The 24461-nt window shown below is 27.6% G+C and overlaps 2 protein-coding genes across 5 annotated transcripts in view; one reads left to right on the forward strand and one right to left on the reverse strand.

Annotated features, from left to right (window-relative positions):
* The window catches only part of LOC135922665 (proteasome subunit alpha type-1-like), a 119454-nt gene that overhangs the window by 85932 nt on the left and 9061 nt on the right, over nt 1-24461 (reverse strand). The gene's annotated exons all lie outside the window — the stretch shown is intronic.
* LOC135922342 (uncharacterized) lies at nt 1923-5497 on the forward strand. The gene is made up of 2 exons (XM_065456726.1): nt 1923-3099; nt 3185-5497. Exon 2 carries the CDS (start codon nt 3593-3595, stop codon nt 5495-5497), a length of 1905 nt encoding a protein of 634 aa, XP_065312798.1. The 5' UTR covers nt 1923-3099; nt 3185-3592.

The following is a 24461-nucleotide window of genomic DNA, read 5'->3' on the forward strand; positions in this document are numbered from 1 at the left end:
AAATTCACAAGATTCTGATTCATATATTCAAGAATTATATACTTGGTTAAATATATTTTATTAATATTCATTAAATATATGCTATATGGGCAAAATTTTTATAATAAATTATAAATAAAGTAATAAATTGAATTTCTTTTACCGATATACAATTTCTATAATTGAACGAAAGCCCCTTTATTGTTATTTTCACTTCAAGATGAATAATCCTTTAAATTATATCAAACAGTCCAAGGAAAACCATTAAAAACTGATTAATATATAATTTTATACAAATATGCCCCCTTACGGGAAAATATTTATACACTTTTCTAAACATTTTAATCGATTTTGTTAATGAAAATGGCCGCGTCCCAAACCAATTTTTTTATATAAATATCAGAGACCTGCAGGCCCGGCCCTAAACCAGGGCCGGGCCGTATTTTAAATTTTTTAAATATACCCGGGTCGGGCAGGGCCTAAAAAAATTTTTTTACAACATATCCGGGCCGAGCCTAAAAAATTTTTTTTTAAATATATCCGGGCCGGGCTGGGCCTTAATATTTTTTATAAAAATTTTTACATTATGAGTTAATAGTTATAAGATTATATTATATTATAGTTATGATTAATATAATATTGGGTGATGGTTAACACTACCTAACAACCCACAGATCGATCTAATTATTAATTTCCTGCAAATTTATTCAAAGTATTAATATATTTTTTTATAATTCATATCTAAATTTTTACAACATATTTTACCAAAACAATCAAATAAAGGAATATCTTAAATAAGCCCCAATATTCAAGTATTATTAATATATTTTTTTATAATTCATATCTAAATTTTTAGAAGATATTTTACCAAAACAATCAAATAAAGGAATATCACTTCTTAAAGTTTGTAATACCTTTCAAAGCGAAAAGGAGAAATAAAATTGATTTTACTTAATATAAAGCATTTTTTAATTGAAAAATTTGTTTTACACAAGTATCATTTTATTTCTCTTTTTCTCTGTCCCAAATTCAAGCAATTACGTATGTAGTCAGGGACAGATCGCAAAATGACGGAAAACTATATAAAAGATTATATTAAATTACAAGAGGCTAAGGAAGTAAATGAAATACCATCGACCAGTCAAATTACGACTGTTGTTAAACAAACTGAATCGTTTTATGACAAATGGGGCGATGGTAATTCTGGTAATATGTCAATACCCGATGATGAATATTATAATTACATAAATAATAGATAAAACATTTAAGGTGGATAATTTGTTAGAGTGGTAGGCGGCTCATCAAAGCTAATTTCCAATTTTAGCAAAATTGGCAATTCCTGCTTCAAGTGCAAGCTGTGAGCGGAATTTTTCCACTACGAGAATTCTTGAAGAAAGAAGAAGTAATCTTCAACCTGAAAAGGTAGATATGCTTCTCTTTCTTCATAATAATTTGTGAATTTTTAATATCTTTCTTGAGTATAGGGTTTCGTCAATCATGCTGGTTTTTTACTTTGCAAACTGTCAAATATTTATTGCATTTATTATATTTACCTTGAGTCATGAAAGTTTTTAATCCAACATTTTTCATTATTTTTTTTTACAATATTACATAATACAATTATCTTCTTTTGTTAAAAATTTATATTATAAAATAAATTATATTAATATTGTGTAATTAGATTATATTTTCAAAATAGTATTTATTATACATGCATTTTTTTAAATAGCGATTTATTTTTATTTTATAAATTAAATAGTAAATTAAATAAAATAGGCCTTGACAGCTGTTTTTTTTAAAAATAAATTTGTTTTTCGATTCTTATTTGCCGGTCTGCACAACCCTGATTTTTTTATATGTGTTGAAAATAAAATGGTAATATTTTTATCGTTAAATAGTTTGTACGAAAAATTTGGTCTCAAGATCCTCTTGTCTTCTTCTAAATTATTTCATTTGATCATCCATTAATTAATAAAGTGTTCACGCCAATGAAGGCACTATAAACTTTTTGATAACGAAAATGTAGAATGCAAAACACTAAATCAAAATAACTATCGACATCTAACATAGATATTATTCTGACTTCATCATACTTCAATTCCTTCAAATTATCATTCATAATTAAATATATCATATGTGTAATTCACATTACACCCTATTTCATAAAAATGGTTAATTATTTCAAAATAACCACCTACGCCTGATTAATCTAACGATAAAACTACAACTACTGCCAACACTACAACCACTACCAACACTATAACCACTGCCAACACAACAACCACTGCCAACACTACAACCACTGCCAACACTACAATTACTGCCAACACTACAACCACTGCCAATACCACAACCTGACATAAAAATGATTTTATCATCCAAAATATTCAGTCCTCTTTCATAATTTTGCATCAATGAATTCTATACAATTCCAATATATCAAAATTTAATTGTAGATTAATGATACAAAAAATTTAATTCTTTTATATTATTCCCAACAAAACACTCTACATTATCAATTCTATCATTCTTACCAATCTTTACAATTTACCCTTATTTATACCAAAAACTGTTGACTAATATAAAATTGTCATCCAAACATTTTATTTAAATGTACAAAACACAATCAATATCCTTTGTATCATCATGTTGCCACCCAACCTTATAAAATTAAATCCAGCAATATGTTAACAATTTAATAAGTGGATCTCAGCAAGATATCCAATTTCAAAATAAACAAATTGCAAGCTTAGAAAAATCATAAAAGCTACGCCTGATTAATCTAACAATAAAACTACAACTACTGCCAACACTACAACCACTGCCAACACTACAATCACTGCCAACACTATAACCACTGCCAACACCACAACCACTGCCAACACTACAACCACTGCCAACACTACAACCACTGCCAACACTACAACCACTGCCAACACTACAACCACTGCCAACACTACAACCACTGCCAACACTACAACCACTGCCAATACCACAACCTGACATAAAAATGATTTTATCCAAAATATTCAGTCCTCTTTCATAATTTTGCATCAATGAATTCTATACAATTCCAATATATCAAAATTTAATTGTAGATTAATGATACAAAAAATTTAAGTAAATACTTTTTCCTTTAATATTTCCTTTACTTTTAGATTACCAATCATCCTCAATTATTATACATCAATTAATAACCAACAAGTTCTTTTATATTATTCCCAACAAAACACTCTACATTATCAATTCTATCATTCTTACCAATCTTTACAATTTACCCTTATTTATACCAAAAACTGTTGACTAATATAAAATTGTCATCCAAACATTTTATTTAAATGCACAAAACACAATCAATATTCACACTTGAAAAGGATAAGACATTTAATCTCTTATCTAATTATACTATTGATTCAAATCCTTTAAAGCAAGCTAATATTGCTATAAAAGCAGAAAGAGAAACTGAATATTTTACAAAAAATAAAATAATTGCCAACAGAAAATAATAACTCATTAAACTTCCTTAATATACCAACCCACAAGAAACCCATATTTGAAGATAAAAATAATATCCAACATTTTCACTCTTAAACTGATAAAAAAATTTTAATTCATGAGCTTACCAGACCTCAGCACAGCTTCTACCAAATCTAACTGCCCTTTATGTAATAAACTCGTTAAAGTAACCAAATTGGGGCTATTGCCATCTCATCGAAACCAGAAGATAAAATGTCCTCAATCTGGGTTTCCCATCTTATCACCAGCTATCCCTCGAACCCTAAATGCCTTTTCTGCCCTTGCCCTCGCACAACCTATAGTTACCATTCCCACGTTGACTGATGTGCCTACTAGCCCAATAGTCCCCACCTCAACCGCCGGAAATGCTCTCACTTTCAATCCAACCGACTCCACAGATGTAGAAATATTTCTAGTCATACCAAAACCATTTGTGATTTCACGTATACCTAAGGGAGCAAGACTTCAAGTTGCCAAACACCTCTCAAAGAACTTGACTTCCTTGATAAATAATTATTCTTCCATAAAACACTGGCTAGACACCCTGTCATTTGCCTTTACTACCTTGCAAGTTCCTGATCCTGCCAGTAAAAAATCTCTGACACAGCAAATCAAGGATGCTACTATCTACCCCTTACCCATCAATCACTTTTCCACATCTTTTAAAGGTGATGACACTGATAAAAATAAAAATCACAAAAATGACCTACTCATCAAGGCCAAGCTTATATCTAAAAAGCTGGATAACCTGAATGTTAAATCCGCCATACGACTGGCAACAGTGGGTAAAGACAAGTCCTTTGTCAAGTTCTTCGCCGACACTCTACTAGAGATATCCCTTATGCGCGGTACACTATCTCGCCTCCCAGCCCACCAAGCGTTCTTTCTATTAAAGAACTACCTCCTAATCCCAAAAATTCTATATACACTCCGATCGTCACGTATCTTCCAATACGACGTCAACCTCGCTGCACACGAGCTAGAGATTAAATACCTTACAGAGGATATACTCAATCTCAAATTCGGAGACCTATCTTGGCTACAAGCTACCTTGCCAACCAAATCCGGCGGCATTGGCATACGATCGCCTTCCCTACTCTCTGTTAGTGCGTTCATATCCTCTCGCCTGTCCTGCGAGCCCATCATACACGCACTTACAAAACATCCTGACCCTTTACTTCCCCAGGCAATTGATCTATGGAAATCTCTTTCATTAGTCGATCCTCCCTCATCGACACTGCAGAAGGACTGGGATAAGCCTCTAATTGGCAACTCCGTTGCATACCTTAAATCATGGAGCCAACCCGAGGACCATTCTCTACTCTTCTTTATTTCCGCAGACAGCGGGTATGAATTTCTCGAAGCTTTTCCATCGCGAAACCTTGACCAGCTCCTAAGCAATGATGAGCTACGTCACGCCATCGGTCTAAGACTTAATTGTAATATGGTAATACCCTATCACTGCATCCTTTGTCAAATGCCAGTCAACTCCAAAGGCCGTCACTCTTTACACTGCAAGCGCTGTAGAGGCAGATTCATTAGACATTCAAAATGCAATGATACTATTGCCAGGGCCCTAAAATATGCCGGTATCCCATCAACCCTAGAACCCACTGGACTCTACAATTCTGATGGTAAGCGTCCCGATGGCTCTACCATGATCCCTTGGAAGAGGGGGGAATTTCTAACCTGGGATTTCTCATGCATCGATCCCCTTGCCCCTTCCAATATAAATAGAGATGCTCTAGTAGACGCCGAGACGAATAAACTCGCTAAATATTCGCCATCGCTTCCGGCCAATTACACATTCCTACCACTAATCGCCACGACTCTAACATCGTTCGGCTCTCACGCCCTTGCCTTCTTTAAAGAGCTGGGGAAACGGATCTCTACTAGGACCGAAGATCCCAACGAGGGTTACTACCTACGCCAAAGATTAGCCCTCAATATAATAAAATCCAATTACCTCAGCTTCATATTCTCAATGACTGATACCTCCTAATTACTTACAATTTATATCTAAATTTTATTCATTAATTAATATTGAATTTATGATTTTATTTTTATATTTAGTATTACATAAATTACTAATATCTTAAATGTTCTATTATATAATATTCTAACTGATTAATATAATATATTGTATTTATATAATTAATTTTATATATTCATTAAAATATGAATTTTTAAATGTTTAATTATTTATATTATATCTTTTGGAAAAATGTTTATGTTTTAAAAAATTAATGAAGGTTTTATTTTGTTTTAAAAACGATTATAATTTACAATAAATATATATTATATTCTCAAAATATTTTCCATTTTTATAAATTAAATACTAGTTTTATTTTTTTTTAAATGTAAAATAAAATTTTATGAATATTAGTTTTATTTTTATAAATGCAATATAAAATATAGTATATGCTCAAAATATCCATTTTTATAAATAACAGTTTTATAATTTTTATAAATTCAATATAATATTCTCAAAATATTAGCTTTTTACATGTATTTTTTAAATAATAAGCGATAATACTCGCTGAAAAATATGGTAAAATACCTCATAGGTGAATTTTTGTATATACAGGGTCGAATATAATTTTTAAATCCGGGCCGGGCCGTAAAAATTTTTTTTTTAAAATATCCGGACCGGGCCTTAAATTTTTAAATCCGGGCCGAGCCGTAAAAAAATTTTTTTTTTAATATCCGGGCCGGGCTTAAAAAATTTAAAACCGGGCCGGGCCGTGCAAATGGTACCTCTGCAGGTCTCTGATAAATATAAAGGGAGTTTAATAATGTCTACTAAATTTTTAAAAAAATTGAAGGTCGTATTATTTCCAAAAATTTGTTTTTAGTCTTTATATATTAAATAAAATGGCCGGAAATTGGTAAAAAAATTTTAAAAAAATTTTATCTAAAAGTAGAATCTTTGTGCGTAATTTTGATATTAAATTCGTTATTTACAATTATGTAGTTTTTAAGATATGCTTAATTGAATGAAGGCAGATAATGGTAAAAATACGTCATTTTTGCCACTTTGAACCCTAATATCTTCAAAAATATAAATGTTAGGAGGCTAAAATTTTGGCTATTTCTTAGTTACATTGACCTTTCTTTGCATACCAAATTTTAAAAAAATCGAAAGGGGTCGGCCGAAAATCTCATTTTTTTGCTCATTTGATGTGGAATGACCCCAAGTCAGGTTTTTGCACTTGGTTTTCTGAAACCCGCAAAAGACCATAATAATTTTGATAGTTTAGGACTGAAATAAATTATATAAAAAGTCACAATTCATTTAAGAATACAATCAGAATATGAAAGTTGCATGGGCCTTGGTTTTTGATCAGGCCTTGTCATGTCTTCAAAAGAAATTTTCAGGCCAATTTCTAGCCTATATTTAAAATTAAAAAATTTACAGGAATCTTAGACTATAATAATTATGAAGAATGTTTCTCAAGCTATGTCCAAGTCCATATTAATGGTGAAAAATATTTCCCAAGCCCAGTAAAACCCAAATAATTTATTTTGATCCAGAAAAATAGGTCTGATGTAAGGGGTTTATAAGAATTAAATCTGTTTAATTTCAAAATTATCATCAAATGAAGGGTAAATATCTGATTTACCTATGATTCTACTGGTGGAAACATGATTTTTTGATCAGGCCAGGCTATGTCTGCAAAAAAAAATTCAGACCAATCTATAACCCATATTCAAAAATCTTAAAGCACCTCTATTTTAAATTTTATCCAATGTGATATATTTCTAATACATGCTCACAGTATACATTGCAACGATTTTACCTCTTTTACTCTTAAATTTTAATATTTATATAAAAATTATTAATAAAGTATAATTAATACCATACACACAAACCAAATAATTACCCTTCAACGTCTATATAATTTATATTTTAAATTTAATTATATTCAAGTTGGTGCATGCGTGAAACTTTAATATATATATAATTAATATTTTAAATTTATTTATATTCAAGTTGGTGCATGCGGTAAAGCATATGCTTTTGAAACGGGAGGCTCGAGTTCGATTCTCGTAGAGAGTAAAAAATTAACATTACACTATATAATCTCCTTAAATTTAAAATACATTAGGGAGATACGAAAACATTATATATATTAGATTTGTTGAGATTGAATTATATTAACTGTTTCTATTGAATGATATTAATTTTATAACCTTTTAGTATAAATTCAAAAATACCTTATTTTTTAGAGTTTGTTTGGATATTGTTGGAGTTTTTGTTAGATTTTATCCTTTTGAGATTATCCTTTTGAGATTGAATGTTTTGAAAGAAATTTAATAAATTCAAAGAGCTTTTGTATGGATATTTGTTGAGATTGGATGATATTAACTGTTTCTATTGAATGATATTAATTTTATAACCTTTAATATTATAAATTCAAAAATACCTTATTTTTTAGAGCTTTTGTTTGGATATTGTTGGAGTTTTTGTTAGATTTTATCCTTTTGAATTTAATTGTTGGTGCATGCGCAAAAATATATATATTTGAAATTTAATTATAAAGTTGGTGCATGCGTAAAGCATATGCCTTTGAAACTTTAATATATATATAATTAATATTTTAAATTTATTTATATTCAAGTTGGTGCATGAGATAAAGCATATACCTTAAAAAATTAACATTACACTATATAGTCTCCTTAAATTTAAAATTATTAGGGAGATACGAAAACGATCTTTTTATGATTATGGAGATTATATATATTAGATAAGAAAATATAAAGATAATTTAATTAATGTTAAAAATATATATCAACTTCCTAAACTAATGAAAAATATACACAACAAAAGAAGGAAAAAAGCAGAAATATTAACCTCTTCACCCTTTAAGATGGTATTATCAAAAATAAATTTTAAAAAAAAATAGACAAAATATCAAAAAAAGTTATATTATCTCTGAGTAATAGAAATGGAAGCAGTCCAGATCCACAAATATTAAAACAATAAATGGAAATATTTGTATTATATGTCACAAAAAATATTTAAAAAATTATGAAAAGAAGATTGGTACCATTTATCGATTTGAGCAAATGGAAATTTTCCAAATTTGATAATTTTTTCTATGTGCAATTAAATGAAATACTTATTTTTCAATATGTATATGTTTAAAATTTTTTATTTTTTTTAGGATGTGCAATTAAATGAAATACTAATTTTTCAATATGTATATGTTTAAATTTTTTATTTATTTTAGGGATGTACCGATATTTTATATCGGATCACACCGATATTTCACCTATTTTAAAATATCGGTTATCGGCCATTATTATAAAATTTTCCGATCCGATATAAAATGGCGTCTTTAACAAAAATAAATTATAAAATTTTTAAAAAAAGTTATATTTAATCAGAGACCTGCAAGCCCGAGGGCCGGGCCGTATTTTAAATTTTTAAAATATACCCTGGCAAAAAAATTTTTTTTAAAAAACCCGGACGAGCTGGGCCTGAAAATTTTTTAACCCATTAATGGTCAAGATTTTTCTAGTGGATAAAAATGCTCAATTTTTTCAAATTATATTGATTAATGCTCAAATATGATATTCTAAAAAAATCAGCCAAAAAAAATAATCCTAAATAGAAAATCTAGCCTGGTGCATATATGCACCGTTAACCATTAAGAGGTTAAAAAAGATAAAAATTATATAAAATACTATAAGATCAAAAAAACAACAAATATCTTTATTCTTTTTTTGTAATTTATAATAAAAACGAGAAAATGTTTATATATTATGAAAATCCTTGAAACATTTAATATGGAGTGCGATTTGACATGTTTGACACATATATCTTGAGTGCGTATGGCAATATCTGCATCTTCGTCTTTTTCCATCTATAATTTTGGATAAATAATGTCCAGATGAATCAATAGGGTTTTCACACTGTAATGCAAACTGGCTGGCGTGACCTGTACTTGAATTTTTTTCAATTTTTACTGGCGTTCGAAGGAGGTAGTTAGTAACTTCTCGTCTAAATGCAAGCAAACTCTTCTTGTCATCTCGATTCACGAATTTCCAGATTTTCCATGAATTTACCAAAGCTACATCAATAAAATTGGTGAATATTGGCCACCACCATTTTTTTCCTCTTATTTTTATTCTATATGTAGATATTAGATTATCACATAGATCAACTCCACCCATGTGTTTGTTATAAGCAGTTACCATATTTGGCTGAGGAATTTTTATTTTAGAAGATATTTTCTTAGAATACCTTGAAACATTAGAAAGCAAAGAGATAGTGTGGCATGTCGATGCAACGGTCACCATATCATTCCAACGAACTACAAATATTTCGTTTAATTTTTCAAACCTATAATCATAATATCCTCTTTCTTTTTTTGCTACAACCTTTATAGATTCAACTGGGCAATGCTCTATTCTATTGTCCCTCACAGTTCCAGTTGCAAAATATCCCATTTGTTTTAAGTATGACAAGAGTTTAAATGATGTAAAGAAATTATCAAAATATATTTTATGATAATTTGGTTTTTGCAATGCCTTTAATAATTTTATGATTTTCCACCTAATCCATATTCATATTTATTTTCGCTTTTTCCTTGATATATATCAAATGAGAATACGTAACCGTCGGAAGAGGCCAATATCCAAGACTTGTATCCGAATCTAATTGGTTTTCCTTTTATGAACATTTTGCAAGAATGTCTTCCTCGATATGGTATCATCTGTTCATCTATTGATAAATGATGTTTAAAAATTCCGAATTGCTGAAATTTATTATTCAATATATTAATGTAAGGCCTAACTTTATAAAATCTATCATGTATATCTATTTTAGTATTGTCTGCCAAATGGATATTATATTTCAAATTTCGAAATTGTAATTGGGTCATTGTATCCCGGATTATTGGAATAGAAATATCGCTGTCATTAGACCAGTACATTCTTTCTTGTGGGAGAGAATGATATCCAGTAAATAATAGAATTCCAATAAATCTCTGAATATCTTGGATGGTTATGCATATGTTAGGTCTATTCATTTGTTTAGCATAAATATTACTTTGTTCTACAATTAGGGAATATAAGTCTTCGTCGAAAATTAAACAAAATATATCTGATGGACTTTTACCATGTAAATCATTTTCAAGTTTTATTACATCTTCCTTTTCTCCATTGAAAGGGCTTGAAGAATATATTGCATCCGTTTTTCTCCATTTTAAATTGTGAGAAATTCGAGAATAGCTTCTTGTATAATATGGTTCTGGAAGGTCGTCATCAACTGAATTATGAATCTCCAATTCTCCAGCTGTATCTGAAGGCAAAACTCCGACATTTGTTAAGTCATTTTCATCGAAATCTTCTTCATCACTAACTGCAGAGGGGTTTGGCGGAATTATAACCATATCTCTTTCTTCAATTGGTTCCTCTTCAAAAAGTTGAGCAAGCGCTTGTTCAATTGTTAGAAAACGTTTCATTAAAAAAATTTATTAAAAATTAAATATATAGACAAATTATTTTCGTAGAATCTTGATTTTTTTATTAGTCATCTATTATTTTGATAATTTTGATTGAATTGACAAAACAGGTGCATAATATTTTATATAAATAAAATAAAATCTTCAGAAAGGAAGAGGCTAAAAATAATTTTAAACTTTTGAATATTTATGAACCTAATAATTTCATATAATTTGATCGGGATAAAAAATTATAATAGGAACAATATATTATTCGATTTTATCTCAGGGGAAAAAAATTTTTTTAAATTATTTTCAAAAGGTCTTTTTTGGGTATAAAATTTTTTTAAAAAATTCTTAAGGGGCTCGAGCCACCCACCCCTCCCCTTCCCACCCTTAGTGACGGTAGTGGTTTTAAGTATAATATAAGAAATTATAATTCATTATGTTAATTTCATTTGTTTGAATTTTTTTAAATAATATATACTGCTAGATGGTTAACGGTGCATATATGCACCAGTCAACTTTATGTGGTTACCTACTAAAATATTAATTATTTAAAAATTCAAAAATGATTGATAAATATTGATATATCTATAAAGAATATATACACACTAGTTTTCATCGAAATAATTTTATAATATGCTCGTGAGATCACTTAGAAAATTTTGCATTTTAGACCTCATAAATTCGCAAAGTTTGAGGGTTTCTTAGGGGCATAAAAAAATATTTTTTTCATATTTTTCTTTTCCAGTTTTGAAGTACAATGTCTGAACTATATAAAAATCTTTTTTATTATTTTTAAAAAAAAAACTACTATGTTAAAATAAGGTATATAGGAGGTGGTGCATATATGCACCGTTAACCAGTAACGGGTTAATATACCCGGGCCGGGCCGTATTTTTTTAAAAAATTTATACAACATGAATTATTATATTCACCAATTAGATATGATTATAATGATTATATATAGTTATGATTAATATAATGTTTGGTGAAAGTTAACACTAGCTAACACTAGTATCTATTACATAATATAATTATAGTTTTCCTGGATGGAATAAATACACAAAGGATTAAATACATTAGTGTATATTATATGTATTTTTTATTAATTAAAATATCAGTTATATTTTTTTTATAAATAAAATTAATATAGTATATTCTCAAAATATTATTTACACAAATTATTTATAGTATCAATTTGTAATATACTAAATATCTAATTAGAATTAAAAAAAAATTAAATATGTAGTAGTGTTGTTAAACCACTCGTTTTGAGCCGATTTTAAAAAAGGCTAACTCAGTTTTTTATCCAGATACAATGAAAATTTTGCTCATAAAAGGAGCAAAGGTCAGACATATAGGATCGAAATTTAGAGGCTTAGTTAATATTTTTCTGGCGAAAAGATTGAGTTAGCCGTTTTTAAAAATCGGCTCAAAACGAGCCGTTTAACAATTAGCTAATATACTTGCTTATTAAATGATAATACTCGCCGAAAAATATGATAAAATACGAATTAATGAATTTTTTGAATATACCAGGTCGAATATATTTTTTATAAATTCCGAGCCGGGCATATAAAAATTTTTTTTAAATCTAGGCCGGGCCGGGCCCCAAAAATTTTTTTAAATATTCAGGCCGGGCCTTAAATTTTTAAACCCGGGCCGGGCCGTAAAAAATTTTTGGAAAAAAAATCCGGGCTGGGCCGAAAATTTTTTAATCTGGGCCGGGCCGTACAAATGGTACCTCTGCAGGTCTCTGATATATAGTTTCAAAATTTAAATAAATAAATATTATTTTTTTTGTATTAATATAACAAAACAAATATATTTAATATTAGGATTATTTTTTGAACAAAATTTTTTTGTATATACCAGGTCAAATATAAAAAATTACGAGCCGGGCCCCAAAAAAAATTTTTTAACGGGTCGGGCCTAAAATTTGAATATCCGGGCCGGGCCGGGCAGAATTTTTTTTAATCCGGGCCGGGCCGTGCAAATGGTACCTCTGCAGGTCTCTGATTTTTATAAATAAATTCGAAATCCATTTTTTTTAATAATAATAATTAATTAGTAAACATTCTGTTATATTGTTATTTTTTTGAGCATTCTCTTCAGAATCTCTTTTTAATGAAGCTGGTGATATTGACAATTACCATCGCCGGCTGACCTCTGATAAATTTGAAATTTTGGTATTTCTAAAAAGAAATCTTCGATATATTAATATTAAATATTATTTTAATTATTTATTTCAAATTTAGATTAATGTTATATAAAAGTGATTTAACAATAAAAATATTTTATATACATTTAGAATTGCAATTAAATTGAATATAAAATATAGCTGATCATTATAATATATTCAAATGACAAGTTATGGTAGAGTTAAATTATAGATGTTATACCAATAAAAAGTATATTAAAAATTAAAACCATTGGTATCTTTACAGAATACAAATTTAGATATGATATCGGATCGGTAATGGGCCGATATCAATTCAATATCGAGAATATCGGATCGGATCGGCCTCCAAAAAAAGGTATCGGTACACCCCTAATTTTTTTAATAAATTATTTTAACCAAAATAAACATAAACTTTACAAAATAAAATCATGTGTTATAGTCTTTAGTCTAATGCAATATTGATTTCGAATTCTTTATTTATTTAGACATCTATTTTATGAGTGTGCCAACTATCACATATTGATGTCAAATTTCAAATTCTCTAAAAAAATATAGTTTTTTAAAAAACTAACTATTTCAAATAGCCTATATTTTAGGATTCAGAAGATATTTTATTTATTCAGATTAGTCTAATAATATTGAATTAATTTAGATTAGAATGAAAAGTGTCACATCACAACCAACCCTAATCTCCCCTATTGTTTATTCATAGAGTATTTTTTTCATGTACCTTTTTAAATAGAAGACATGTCTGATGATTTTACAGAAATAAAAATTTAGGAGGGGGTTTTATCAATTTTTTTAAAAAGCAAATTTTTGTTTAAAATTTTACTTAATCCTACATCGCAAAAGGGGGGGGGGTTCAAACTCAAGCCCACTTGTCTATACAACAGATGTTTTAGTAATCATCTCAATTCTTCACTTATTTAATAAATTCTAATAAATAAAATTGAAGAGCATATTGGATAAAAATTCAGTGTTTAATATGTTTTACTTCCATTTTAATTTTATCAAATAATTTGTATATTTTTGAGTAAAAATTTTATGCTATCATTAAAAAGTAGTATTGTGAATAACCTCAAAATTTTTAACTAATCTTTAATTTATCTTAAATTTAATTCAAAACTTTAAAATTGTTTTTCTAAATAACAATCTTACACATGGAGCACCCCATTCATTCATTAAAATGCAATGCTTTGTTGAATACAAATTAGGGATGAAGAATATTTATTTTGTTTTTTTTTAAATAATTTTATTGCTACAATTTTTTATTTTTGCAATCATTTGAATAAAATTTCAAAATACAATAACTTTAACAATAAAAATAATAGAATATCATTTACTAACATTTTTCATTGAAATATAAATTGGTTTTATTGAATTTTGTAAACAAGATGGTGTCCTAGTTTTTGTTTAATTTATTCCTAGTTGTCGTATAATTTATAAAAGTTATAATATTTTTTTTTAGAATTTAAACAAAATATTATGATAAATAAGAAATATGTATTATTAGATATTATTGTATATTTTTGTGAATAATCATTATCTGATTTATAATATTTTTCTGGAAATTTTTTGCTTTTGATGATTATTGTAATTTTTATAAATTATTGGATTGATTTCAAAAATAAAAACGATAAAATATATTTGACAGTTTAAAAAGTGCTATTCAGTTAATTAATATTGATTATTTAGTTGAAGAAAAATTAATATCTCCTCTTAACTTAATAATAAATATTAATTAATTTAATCACAAACATTCTAAGTAAGCATTATTGTTGACTGGCGTTTAAATATATTTAAAAAAATATTATAATTTTTATAAATTAAACAAAAACTAAAACATGCCACCCCTTTATGGGCACGTGACATTCCCTATTAAAAAATTTTACAATAATATAATATCTATATAACTATAAATGTTATTGATTATATTTTAGAAATTTTAAAATATAATATACTAGTTTTCAGAGTTGGGCAGGTCCTCCAGATACAGATTCTTTGTGAAAAAATGAATCTTAGATACAGATACTAGTATCTTTTTTAATATATCAAAGAATACAAGATAAAAGATACTTGTATCTTTTACCTAATTAGAGTATCTTATACAAGATACTTTTAAATTATCATTATCAATTAAAATAGAATATTTTATAAAATACCGTTTTTATTATTTATTTGTGAAGAACATAACATACACATATAATAAGAATTAATGTTTACAAGAATTAATAAAATATTTAATGATGAGTTAATTATAATAATCAGGCATTTTAATATTAGTAATAGCCCATTCTTGGTATAGATAGTGAAGGGAGACTGGTATTTTTATTGGGAGTTGAAATATTAATTTGCAAAATAGTATTTAAAATAGATTCATTATTATAAAAAATAATCAAATTTTTCAAATAATTTATCAATAGTCCTTTGTCATTTCGGCTTAATATTGTGCCAAAACTAAATAACCTTTCAATTGGAGCTGATATAGGTATTGCAGTATTATATTAATAAAAAATTCCTTAATGAAAGGATAATAATTAGGTATTTATAATTACATCATTTTCTTTATTAGATGTTAAATCTATAGGTGTTATAGTTTAAGCTTGATTATATACCTAATGCTATATTTAGGGCTTCTTTTATTAATATATTTTGAAAGCATTCTTTTTTTTCATCTGACTCAATCCATAAGTTCTTAAAATATGGTTTGATATTGATGTCAAAAAAGCCTCATTATATTTTAATCATAGGAATTTCTTTTTTAATTTTTTGCTCATACCATCTTGGACAGCAACTTGAATTTAAAGATAACCTATGCTCCTTTTAACCACACATAAATATTATACTTTAATATGTTAAACAAAATTTGTGTTTAAATTAATCACTTTTTGTATAAAAAGGTTTTACATCAGCCTGTTTATTGTCTTTTTTAACTTTTATTTTTAAAAATTTTCATATAATTAAGATTGGTATTTGATTCAGGGGAACTTATTTTTATAATTTAAATTTCACTACCTTCTTCTTCAATACCATGAGTGTTAATCATCCTACAAATTAAAAAATATTAATTTAAATCGGTAATGATATTTTATCGAATAACATTTACATATAAAATATAAGCTTAACTTATTTAGTTTTGGTGTTGTTATTTTTTATATCTACATGAGTTGTAAATTTTCCAGCTAATTTTGATTGTCATCATATTTAAAATATTGCGGAAAAAAAATAAGGAAATTAATACAAGATTCTTGAAGAAAATAAAATATAAACTGATATGTAAAATTTTAAACATGAATATTAAAAAAAATCTGTTGTATCTGTATCTTTTGTCAAGAAAATGAAAAAGATACAAGATTCTTTCAGAATAAGGGATCTTAGATATAGATACTAGTTAGTATCTTATTAAAAATGTCAAAAAGATACTGAGTACAAAGATACAAAAGGATCTTGTATCATAGATACAAGTATTCGCGGTGCCCAACTCTGTTAATTTTAATATTATTCACCTCTTAACATCAAATTTACCCATGCGAGTATTTGATTTTCTAAAGGTGTTATATAATTATTATTTATATTTTCTTGGTCCATAGCTTGATTTGAACCTGATGTATTTGTATCGGACACATATGCCATCCTATCTTGACTGATCAAGGGTTTGATTTTTTCCATCAATTTGTCATTGGTAGGATTCATATCAGTTGTTATTCCATTAAAAAAAAATTTATCAACATGTTTTGACCTTATATTCTTTCCACGGTTTATCATTGTAAGCCATTTGTCTTGTAATATTTTGTTAAATTTTTGGGTCTTGGGTTTTGATTGTATCATACTTGTACATGCATTTGAAACATCTTTTTTATACAAGTGGCAAACATTTCTTTCATCAATATATCTGGAGGATATTAAGCTTCTAGTTGCATACAGACATTCTTCGAAATAAGGGTGATCTGGATATAGTGGATCTTCATATTGAGGATTGGGATTGGGTTTCCAGTAATTTAATTTAAGGTAAAATCTTATATATTATTTTTATTCAACTTTATATTTAAAATTTATAATAAATTTTATAATTATTTTAGGATTAATTTTATAAATTAAACATTAATAAAAATTTTAAAATTTAAATGATGAAATAAAAAAATTTTTTTTAAATATTTTAGATTTAATTTATCCCTTATAACAACAATTATATATATGGGCCATTCCATGTCAAATCGATCAAAAAAGGCCCATTTTCGACCGACCCCTATTAAAATTGTTAAAAATTTCTGGAATTATTTAGAAGGGGAAATAAAAGATAAAGCCGTTTATTTTAGCTCGCTAGCACACCTAGTTCTTGAGATATAGGGGCTTATAGGTACAAAAAAGAGCCAATTTGGAATCTGTAAAAATTTTAAAATGCTTATATCTCAAGAACTATTTATAGTAAAAAGATTTATAATATATCATATTGTAGGTAAAAAAAATCTCTAAAAGGCTATCAAAAAATAATAAAAATTGGCGCCAATTTGAATCTTTAACTTCCGGTTTATCTATAATGCTTTACCTGTATTTTTAAGCAAAAAAGGGAGTTTGTTTTTGAAATTTTTTTATTGCTTTTTATTTAGACACCTTTTATAAATATATATACGATGTCAAAACTTTGGCGACGCTATCGACTTCAAAATTTTAAAAAAATAATAGATGGCGCTTTATGAAATTACGGATTTTTGTTAAAATTTTGCTGCAAACTTATCAATAAACGGATATTTTCACTTTTATACTAAAAATATTTTAAATTACTATTAAATATACTAAATAAATTGAGTGGCAGTGTGGGTAAATGCCCATTAGACACTTAATAATGTAATATATTTCCAATAATAAAATCTTTAGTATAATTTTTTTATTATTCATTCATATTAATAATATAGAAATATAGAAATAGAGATAGACAATCATTTTCATTCCATAATTTAAAATTTGTGAAATGTTATATTTAACATTTGCGATTCTGTTGAATTAGAATAAAATTTTGTTTCAATTTTATCCTGAGAAATTGGATAAAAAGCATGAAATTTTTGCGTCCCTGGTATAGTACGGGCTTTGTCGAATCTCTCTTTTAAAATTATTTGTTCTTTCTCATATTCATCTTCCATAATATAGGAGAACTTTATTCCTTAATAAAAAAATTATAATATATATATTAATAAATTATAAATCATATACCTTTTATATTTTCCTTACAATAGGCAAAAAACTCTTTAGGAGAAGTTAATTGTTGAAGTAGGTCTTTGTAAACTTGCTTTAGCCACTAAACGCTTGACGGTACCTCCGACCCCGCCACAAGCTGATTTGCCATGAGATGTAGCCCATAAATGCCACTCAGCTTTTATCTCGAAATCATATTCATGGTGGCAAAGATTGATTAAATTTTTCCGATTTTTATATTGAGCTGCTGCTCCATCTGAAAAATAGAATAATTTTTTTGGCAGGCATTGAAATTTCTTTGTTAAGTATTGAACTAAATATTTTTGGAATATATGAACCGCAATTGTATTATGAACGAGAGATTCAGATATTATTACGAAACTTAAATGATTTAAATTATTAAGTGACTTGTAATAAATGACAAAAGGATGAATGGTAACTTGAGATTTATTCCAGTGAAACCCCTGTACTTCATCTTGAACCACAAAGGCATAATTATCAGCAAAATCTGTCTGCACGATATATTCTCCTTCCTTTAAATTATTTTTAAGAGAATTCATGAATATTGTTTGCTGCTTTGTTATGAATGAGTGTAATAGTAAAATATTTAGCTTTTCGAAAAGCGTTTCTAAAAAATTAAAGGTTGATGAAGTGATAGTTAAAAGATCTGTACGATCTGTTGTTACCCATTGCTTGTAGGTAATATATTCGATATCAATTGAATATAATATTTCACTTATCATGGCCTTTAAATTAGAAGATCCAGGGCATTGAGCACAATCACCAAAAAAACATTTTGGTAATGCTGGATTACAAATTATTTTTGGTAATATATCCTTATATGTAATCTTAATTATGTATAACAGCTGCATTAAAAAAGAATTTATATTAGACATATTATCGATTATATTTTACGATAATAATATTTTAAAAAATTAAAAGTTTAAAACAATCTCTCTTTCTGTTTAATATAATTTTTTTCCCGATCAGATTAATTTTAAACAAGCCATATTCCAGGTTCAAATTAAATAAAATTTTATTCTATATAAAAGATGGATATACCAAATATTAAAATATCAAGATGTTGTAACCCATTTAATTTACAAAAACATGCATATTATCGCAAGAATCTAAGAAAGAATTAACCTTGGATGACCAAAAAAAATTTACCAATCAATTTAAATATGCTAATATGCTCTTCATGCCGACAAAAATTAGCAAAGCTTCCTTATAATGACAATGATATTGATTCTCCTCCTCATATAGTTAATCAAGAGGCAATTGAAAACATTATATATCCCTACAATCAATTGTGGAATCTCCCATTAAAATAAAACGCTTACGTGAAAAGAAATATCTAAAGAAAAAAATATCTAGCGTGAAAAAAGTTTTAGCGACTAAAATTTACCATTATCTTCATCAAATGATGAAAAATTCGATGAAATTCTCGATACCTTAAAAATCAATTTCCCACAGCTTTCGATAACAAACAAATATAGATTATTAACATTATTACCATCAAATTGGACAGTAAGAAGAATTATAGAAGAATTCAATATTTCATATCATAAGGCGATAAAATCTAAAGGTTTAATAAAAGAAAAGGGGTTTTTTTCAACACCTAATCCTAAACCGGAAAAACAATAGATGCCGCCACCGTTGATATTGTCAAATCTTTTTATAACAATGATCAATATAGTATCGATGCCTGGGAAAAGGGATTTTGTAACCATAATAAAGAACAGTGAAAAGATTCAAGTCCAAAAAAGATTAATTTTAATTAATTTACGAGAGCTATATCTTAAATTTAAAGATATTTATTCAAATATTAAAATTGGATTCTCTAAAATTTGTGATTTTCGTCCCGAGAATTGTGTATTTGTTGGCAGTAGTGGTACCCATTCAATGTGTTTGCTCCATTCAACAAAACACAAAATTAATGCTGTTAAGTTTGCCCAAAATTACTTTAAATGAAGATTTAATTAAGATTACATATAAGGATATATTACCAAAAATAATTTGTAATCCAGCATTACCAAAATGTTTTTTTGGTGATTGTGCTCAATGCCCTGGATCTTCTAATTTAAAGGCCATGATAAGTGAAATATTATATTCAATTGATATCGAATATATTACCTACAAGCAATGGGTAACAACAGATCGTACAGATCTTTTAACTATCACTTCATCAACCTTTAATTTTTTAGAAACGCTTTTCGAAATGCTAAATATTTTACTATTACACTCATTCATAACAAAGCAGCAAACAATATTCATGAATTCTCTTAAAAATAATTTAAAGGAAGGAGAAGTGGTTCAAGATGAAGTACAGGGGTTTCACTGGAATAAATCTCAAGTTACCATTCATCCTTTTGTCATTTATTACAAGTCACTTAATAATTTAAATCATTTACGTTTCGTAATAATATCTGAATCTCTCGTTCATAATACAATTGTGGTTCATATATTCCAAAAATATTTAGTTCAATACTTAACAAAGAAATTTCAATGCCTGCCAAAAAAATTATTCTATTTTTCAGATGGAGCAGCAGCTCAATATAAAAATCGGAAAAATTTAATCAATCTTTGCCACCATGAATATGATTTCGAGATAAAAGCTGAGTGGCATTTCTGGGCTACATCTCATGGCAAATCAGCTTGTGGCGAGGTCGGATGAACCGTCAAGCGTTTAGTGGCTAGAGCAAGTTTACAAAGACCTACTTCAGAACAAATAACTTCTAAAGAGTTTTTTGCCTATTGTAAGAAAAATATAAAAGGTATATGATTTATAATTTATTAATATATATATTATAATTTTTTTATTAAGGAATAGAGTTCTCCTATATTATGGAAGATGAATATGAGAAAGAACAAATAATTTTAAAAGAGAGATTCGACAAAGCCCGTACTATACCAGGGACGCAAAAATTTCATGCTTTTTATCCAATTTCTCAGGATAAAATTGAAACAAAATTTTATTCTAATTCAACAGAATCGCAAATATTAAATATAACATTTCACAAATTTTAAATTATGGAATGAATATGATTGTCTATCTCTATTTCTATATTTCTATATTATTAATATGAATGAATAATAAAAAAATTATACGAAAGATTTTATTATTGGAAATATATTACATTATTAAGTGTCTAATGGACATTTACCCACACTGCCCCTCAATTTATATAGTATATTTAATAGAAATTTATAATATTTTTAGTATAAAAGTGAAAATATCCGTTTATTGATAAGTTTGCAGCAAAACTTTAACCAAAATCCGTAATTTCATAAAGCGCCATCTATTATTTTTTTAAATTTTTGGAGTCGATAGCGTCGCCAAAGTTTTGACATCGTATATATATTTATAAAAGGTGTCTAAATAAAAAGCAATAAAAAAATTTCAAAAACAAACTCCCTTTTTTGCTTAAAAATACAGGTAAAGCATTATACATAAACCGGAAGTTAAAGATTCAAATTGGCGCCAATTTTTATTATTTTTTGATAGCCTTTTAGAGATTTTTTTTACCTACAATATGATATATTATAAATCTTTTTACTATAAATAGTTCTTGAGATATAAGCTTTTTAAAAATTTTACAGATTCCAAAGTGGCTCTTTTTTGTACCTATGAGCCCCTATATCTCGAGAACCATGTGTGCTAGAGAGCTAAAATAAACGGCTTTCTTATTTATTTACCCTTCTAAATAATTCCAGAAATTTTTAACAATTTTAAAAGGGGTCGGTCGAATCGTGATCGATTTGACGTGGAATGGCCCATATATGATAAATTTTTTGGACAGTTAATTACAAATGACACATGGTCAAATATACAAATGAAAAAAATTTTTTATCGACACTATTTCAATATTTTTACCCTTAATAAGATAGAAACAAAAAATTATTCTTTTTATCACATATTAAAAAATTTGTTTTAATTTACATGGTTCAATAACAATGTCAAATGGTAAAGTCATTTATAATGTCCAACAATGGATATTATTATGGGGTGGGATTGGATTACCAAGATCAGATCTCATAATTATTGGGAATTTTTTATCATTGAAAGTGAATTGGCTAAAGATAATGCTGAAAGAAAAATAATTGTGGATAGTATCAGAAATAAACTTCAAGAAAAAGAAAATTGAATGGAAAAAAGCCTGTTGTTATAATAATATTCTCGAATATCCTGAAAAATTAATGATAGAATCGAATAACTCTAAAGTAAATAGTGAAATCGCTAAAGACCAATTGATAAATTTTGAAATCAATGAATTACATAAAATTGATACTATACCTATTTTAATTAAAAAATATGGTATCATTTTTGAAGAAAAGTTAGGAAGTCTAAATGATTATCAAGTAGACATTAAACTTAAAGATAGTTTTTCACCAATTTTCTTGGTTTGTCAAAGAGTTCCTTTTGAATGGAAAAAGGAAATAGAAGACGAGTTGGACAAATGGGTAAAAATGGGATTATTACTAATTGAATATAATGAATGGGCCACACCATTGTTTCTAGTTAAAAAATCAAATGAAAAATTGAGGCTGTGTGCTGATTTTCGTGTTACTTTAAATCCAGGGGTTGTGGAAGTAAAATATCCATTGTCTAAGATTGAAGAAATTTTGGCCAATTTAAAAGGTGTCAAATATTTTTTCAGTTGATTTTTCTTCTCCGTATTTACAATTACTTTTAAAGGAAGAAATTCAAAAATTATTTACGATAATGACTCCCAAAGATTATTTGTGAAAGGTTACCATTTGGATTAAGTGGGTCATTACCTTTTTTCAGCTACTATGACATCCGTTTTCCAGGGCCTAAAAGGAGTTTTTTATTATATGGATTATGTGTTATTTATTGAAGTAACACCGGAACAACATAATTAACGTTTGGAAGAAGTTTTCAAAAGAATTTTAGATAAAGGTCTAAGGGCCAGTAAAGAAAAGTGTTCTTATGGTAACATAAGTTATCTATTTAGGACATGAAATTAATGGAATGGAAGTGAAACCTCTTGATAAAAATTTGAAAAATATAGCAAATATGAAGCTGTCCACCAATAAAGCAGAGGTTCAATCATTTTTGGGTATGTTACATTATTATCATAGATTTTTGGATTATTTTGCAAAAATTGCAGTACCTTTATATAAATTATTACAAACGGGAGTACATTTTGAATGCTCCAATGAACAACAAATGTCATTTGAAATGTTAAAACAGAAAATTGGAGAGAAATTTTAGTGTGTTTTAACAACGATTTAGAAATCATATTAGCTGTTGATGCATCTAACTAATTGATGGCGAGAAGTGGAAACGGAACGGTTATATTTTTAGTTAAACCAAATGTAGGGATTTAATCGGAAAATAATTTGTAATTTATAAAGATCATAAACCATTAATTCTTTTATTCAAAAAGGATAATAGGGAATTAATTATCTCTTAGATTACAAAGTTGGTTGTTATTAGTGGGAATTCAATGTGGAAATTAGATATTGTCGAGGCAAAGAAAATTGTTTGCCCGATATTTTATCCAGGTTAGGATCGAGTGAAGAAGATCTCGACTTTAATAAAAAATAAAGTAATGGATAAAGAGAAAGCATTGGTTTGTTCTCTTACACATATGCTAAAAAGTGGTCCCACTAATTGGGAAGATCTAAACTTTAAAAGATAAAGAGTTGAATCAGACAAAATTATTTTTAACGAGAAAAATAATTGTAAAATTTATAAAAAAAATTGAAAAAGAATTGTCCGTGGTGGATGATTGTCTAATGCGAGGAAATAGCCGTAATTTCTTTTAAATTACGTGGTAAAATTACTTACATGCCGGATATCTGGATCGGAATAAAATGAAATCTTGGGCTCGTGAGGCTTGGTATGGGTAGTGATATTGAAAATTACGAGAAAATATGTTCCATGTAATACATGTGCCTCTATGCCCTGTAAAGAAATGGGAAGTGTGTGGCCAAGGTATAGTCATCCTTGGGAAAGGGTCCACTGAGATTTTTTCGAATTGGATTAAAAAACCTATTTTTTAATGGTGATTCATATTCTAAGTGGATTGAATATGAAGAAGTTGATGGATTAACGACCAAGGTTGTTATTTAATTATTAAAAAATTTGTGGGCTAAATTTGGGATTC

This window comes from Gordionus sp. m RMFG-2023, chromosome 1 (genome assembly GCF_954871325.1).
Source record: "Gordionus sp. m RMFG-2023 chromosome 1, tfGorSpeb1-WG-v2, whole genome shotgun sequence".
Classification (NCBI taxonomy): Eukaryota; Metazoa; Nematomorpha; class Gordioida; order Chordodea; family Parachordodidae; genus Gordionus; species Gordionus sp. m RMFG-2023.

Coding starts and splice junctions, on each gene's coding strand:
- LOC135922342 (XM_065456726.1), top strand. CDS start 3,593: ATGAGCTTACCAGACCTCAGCACAGCTTCTACCAAATCTAACTGCCCT.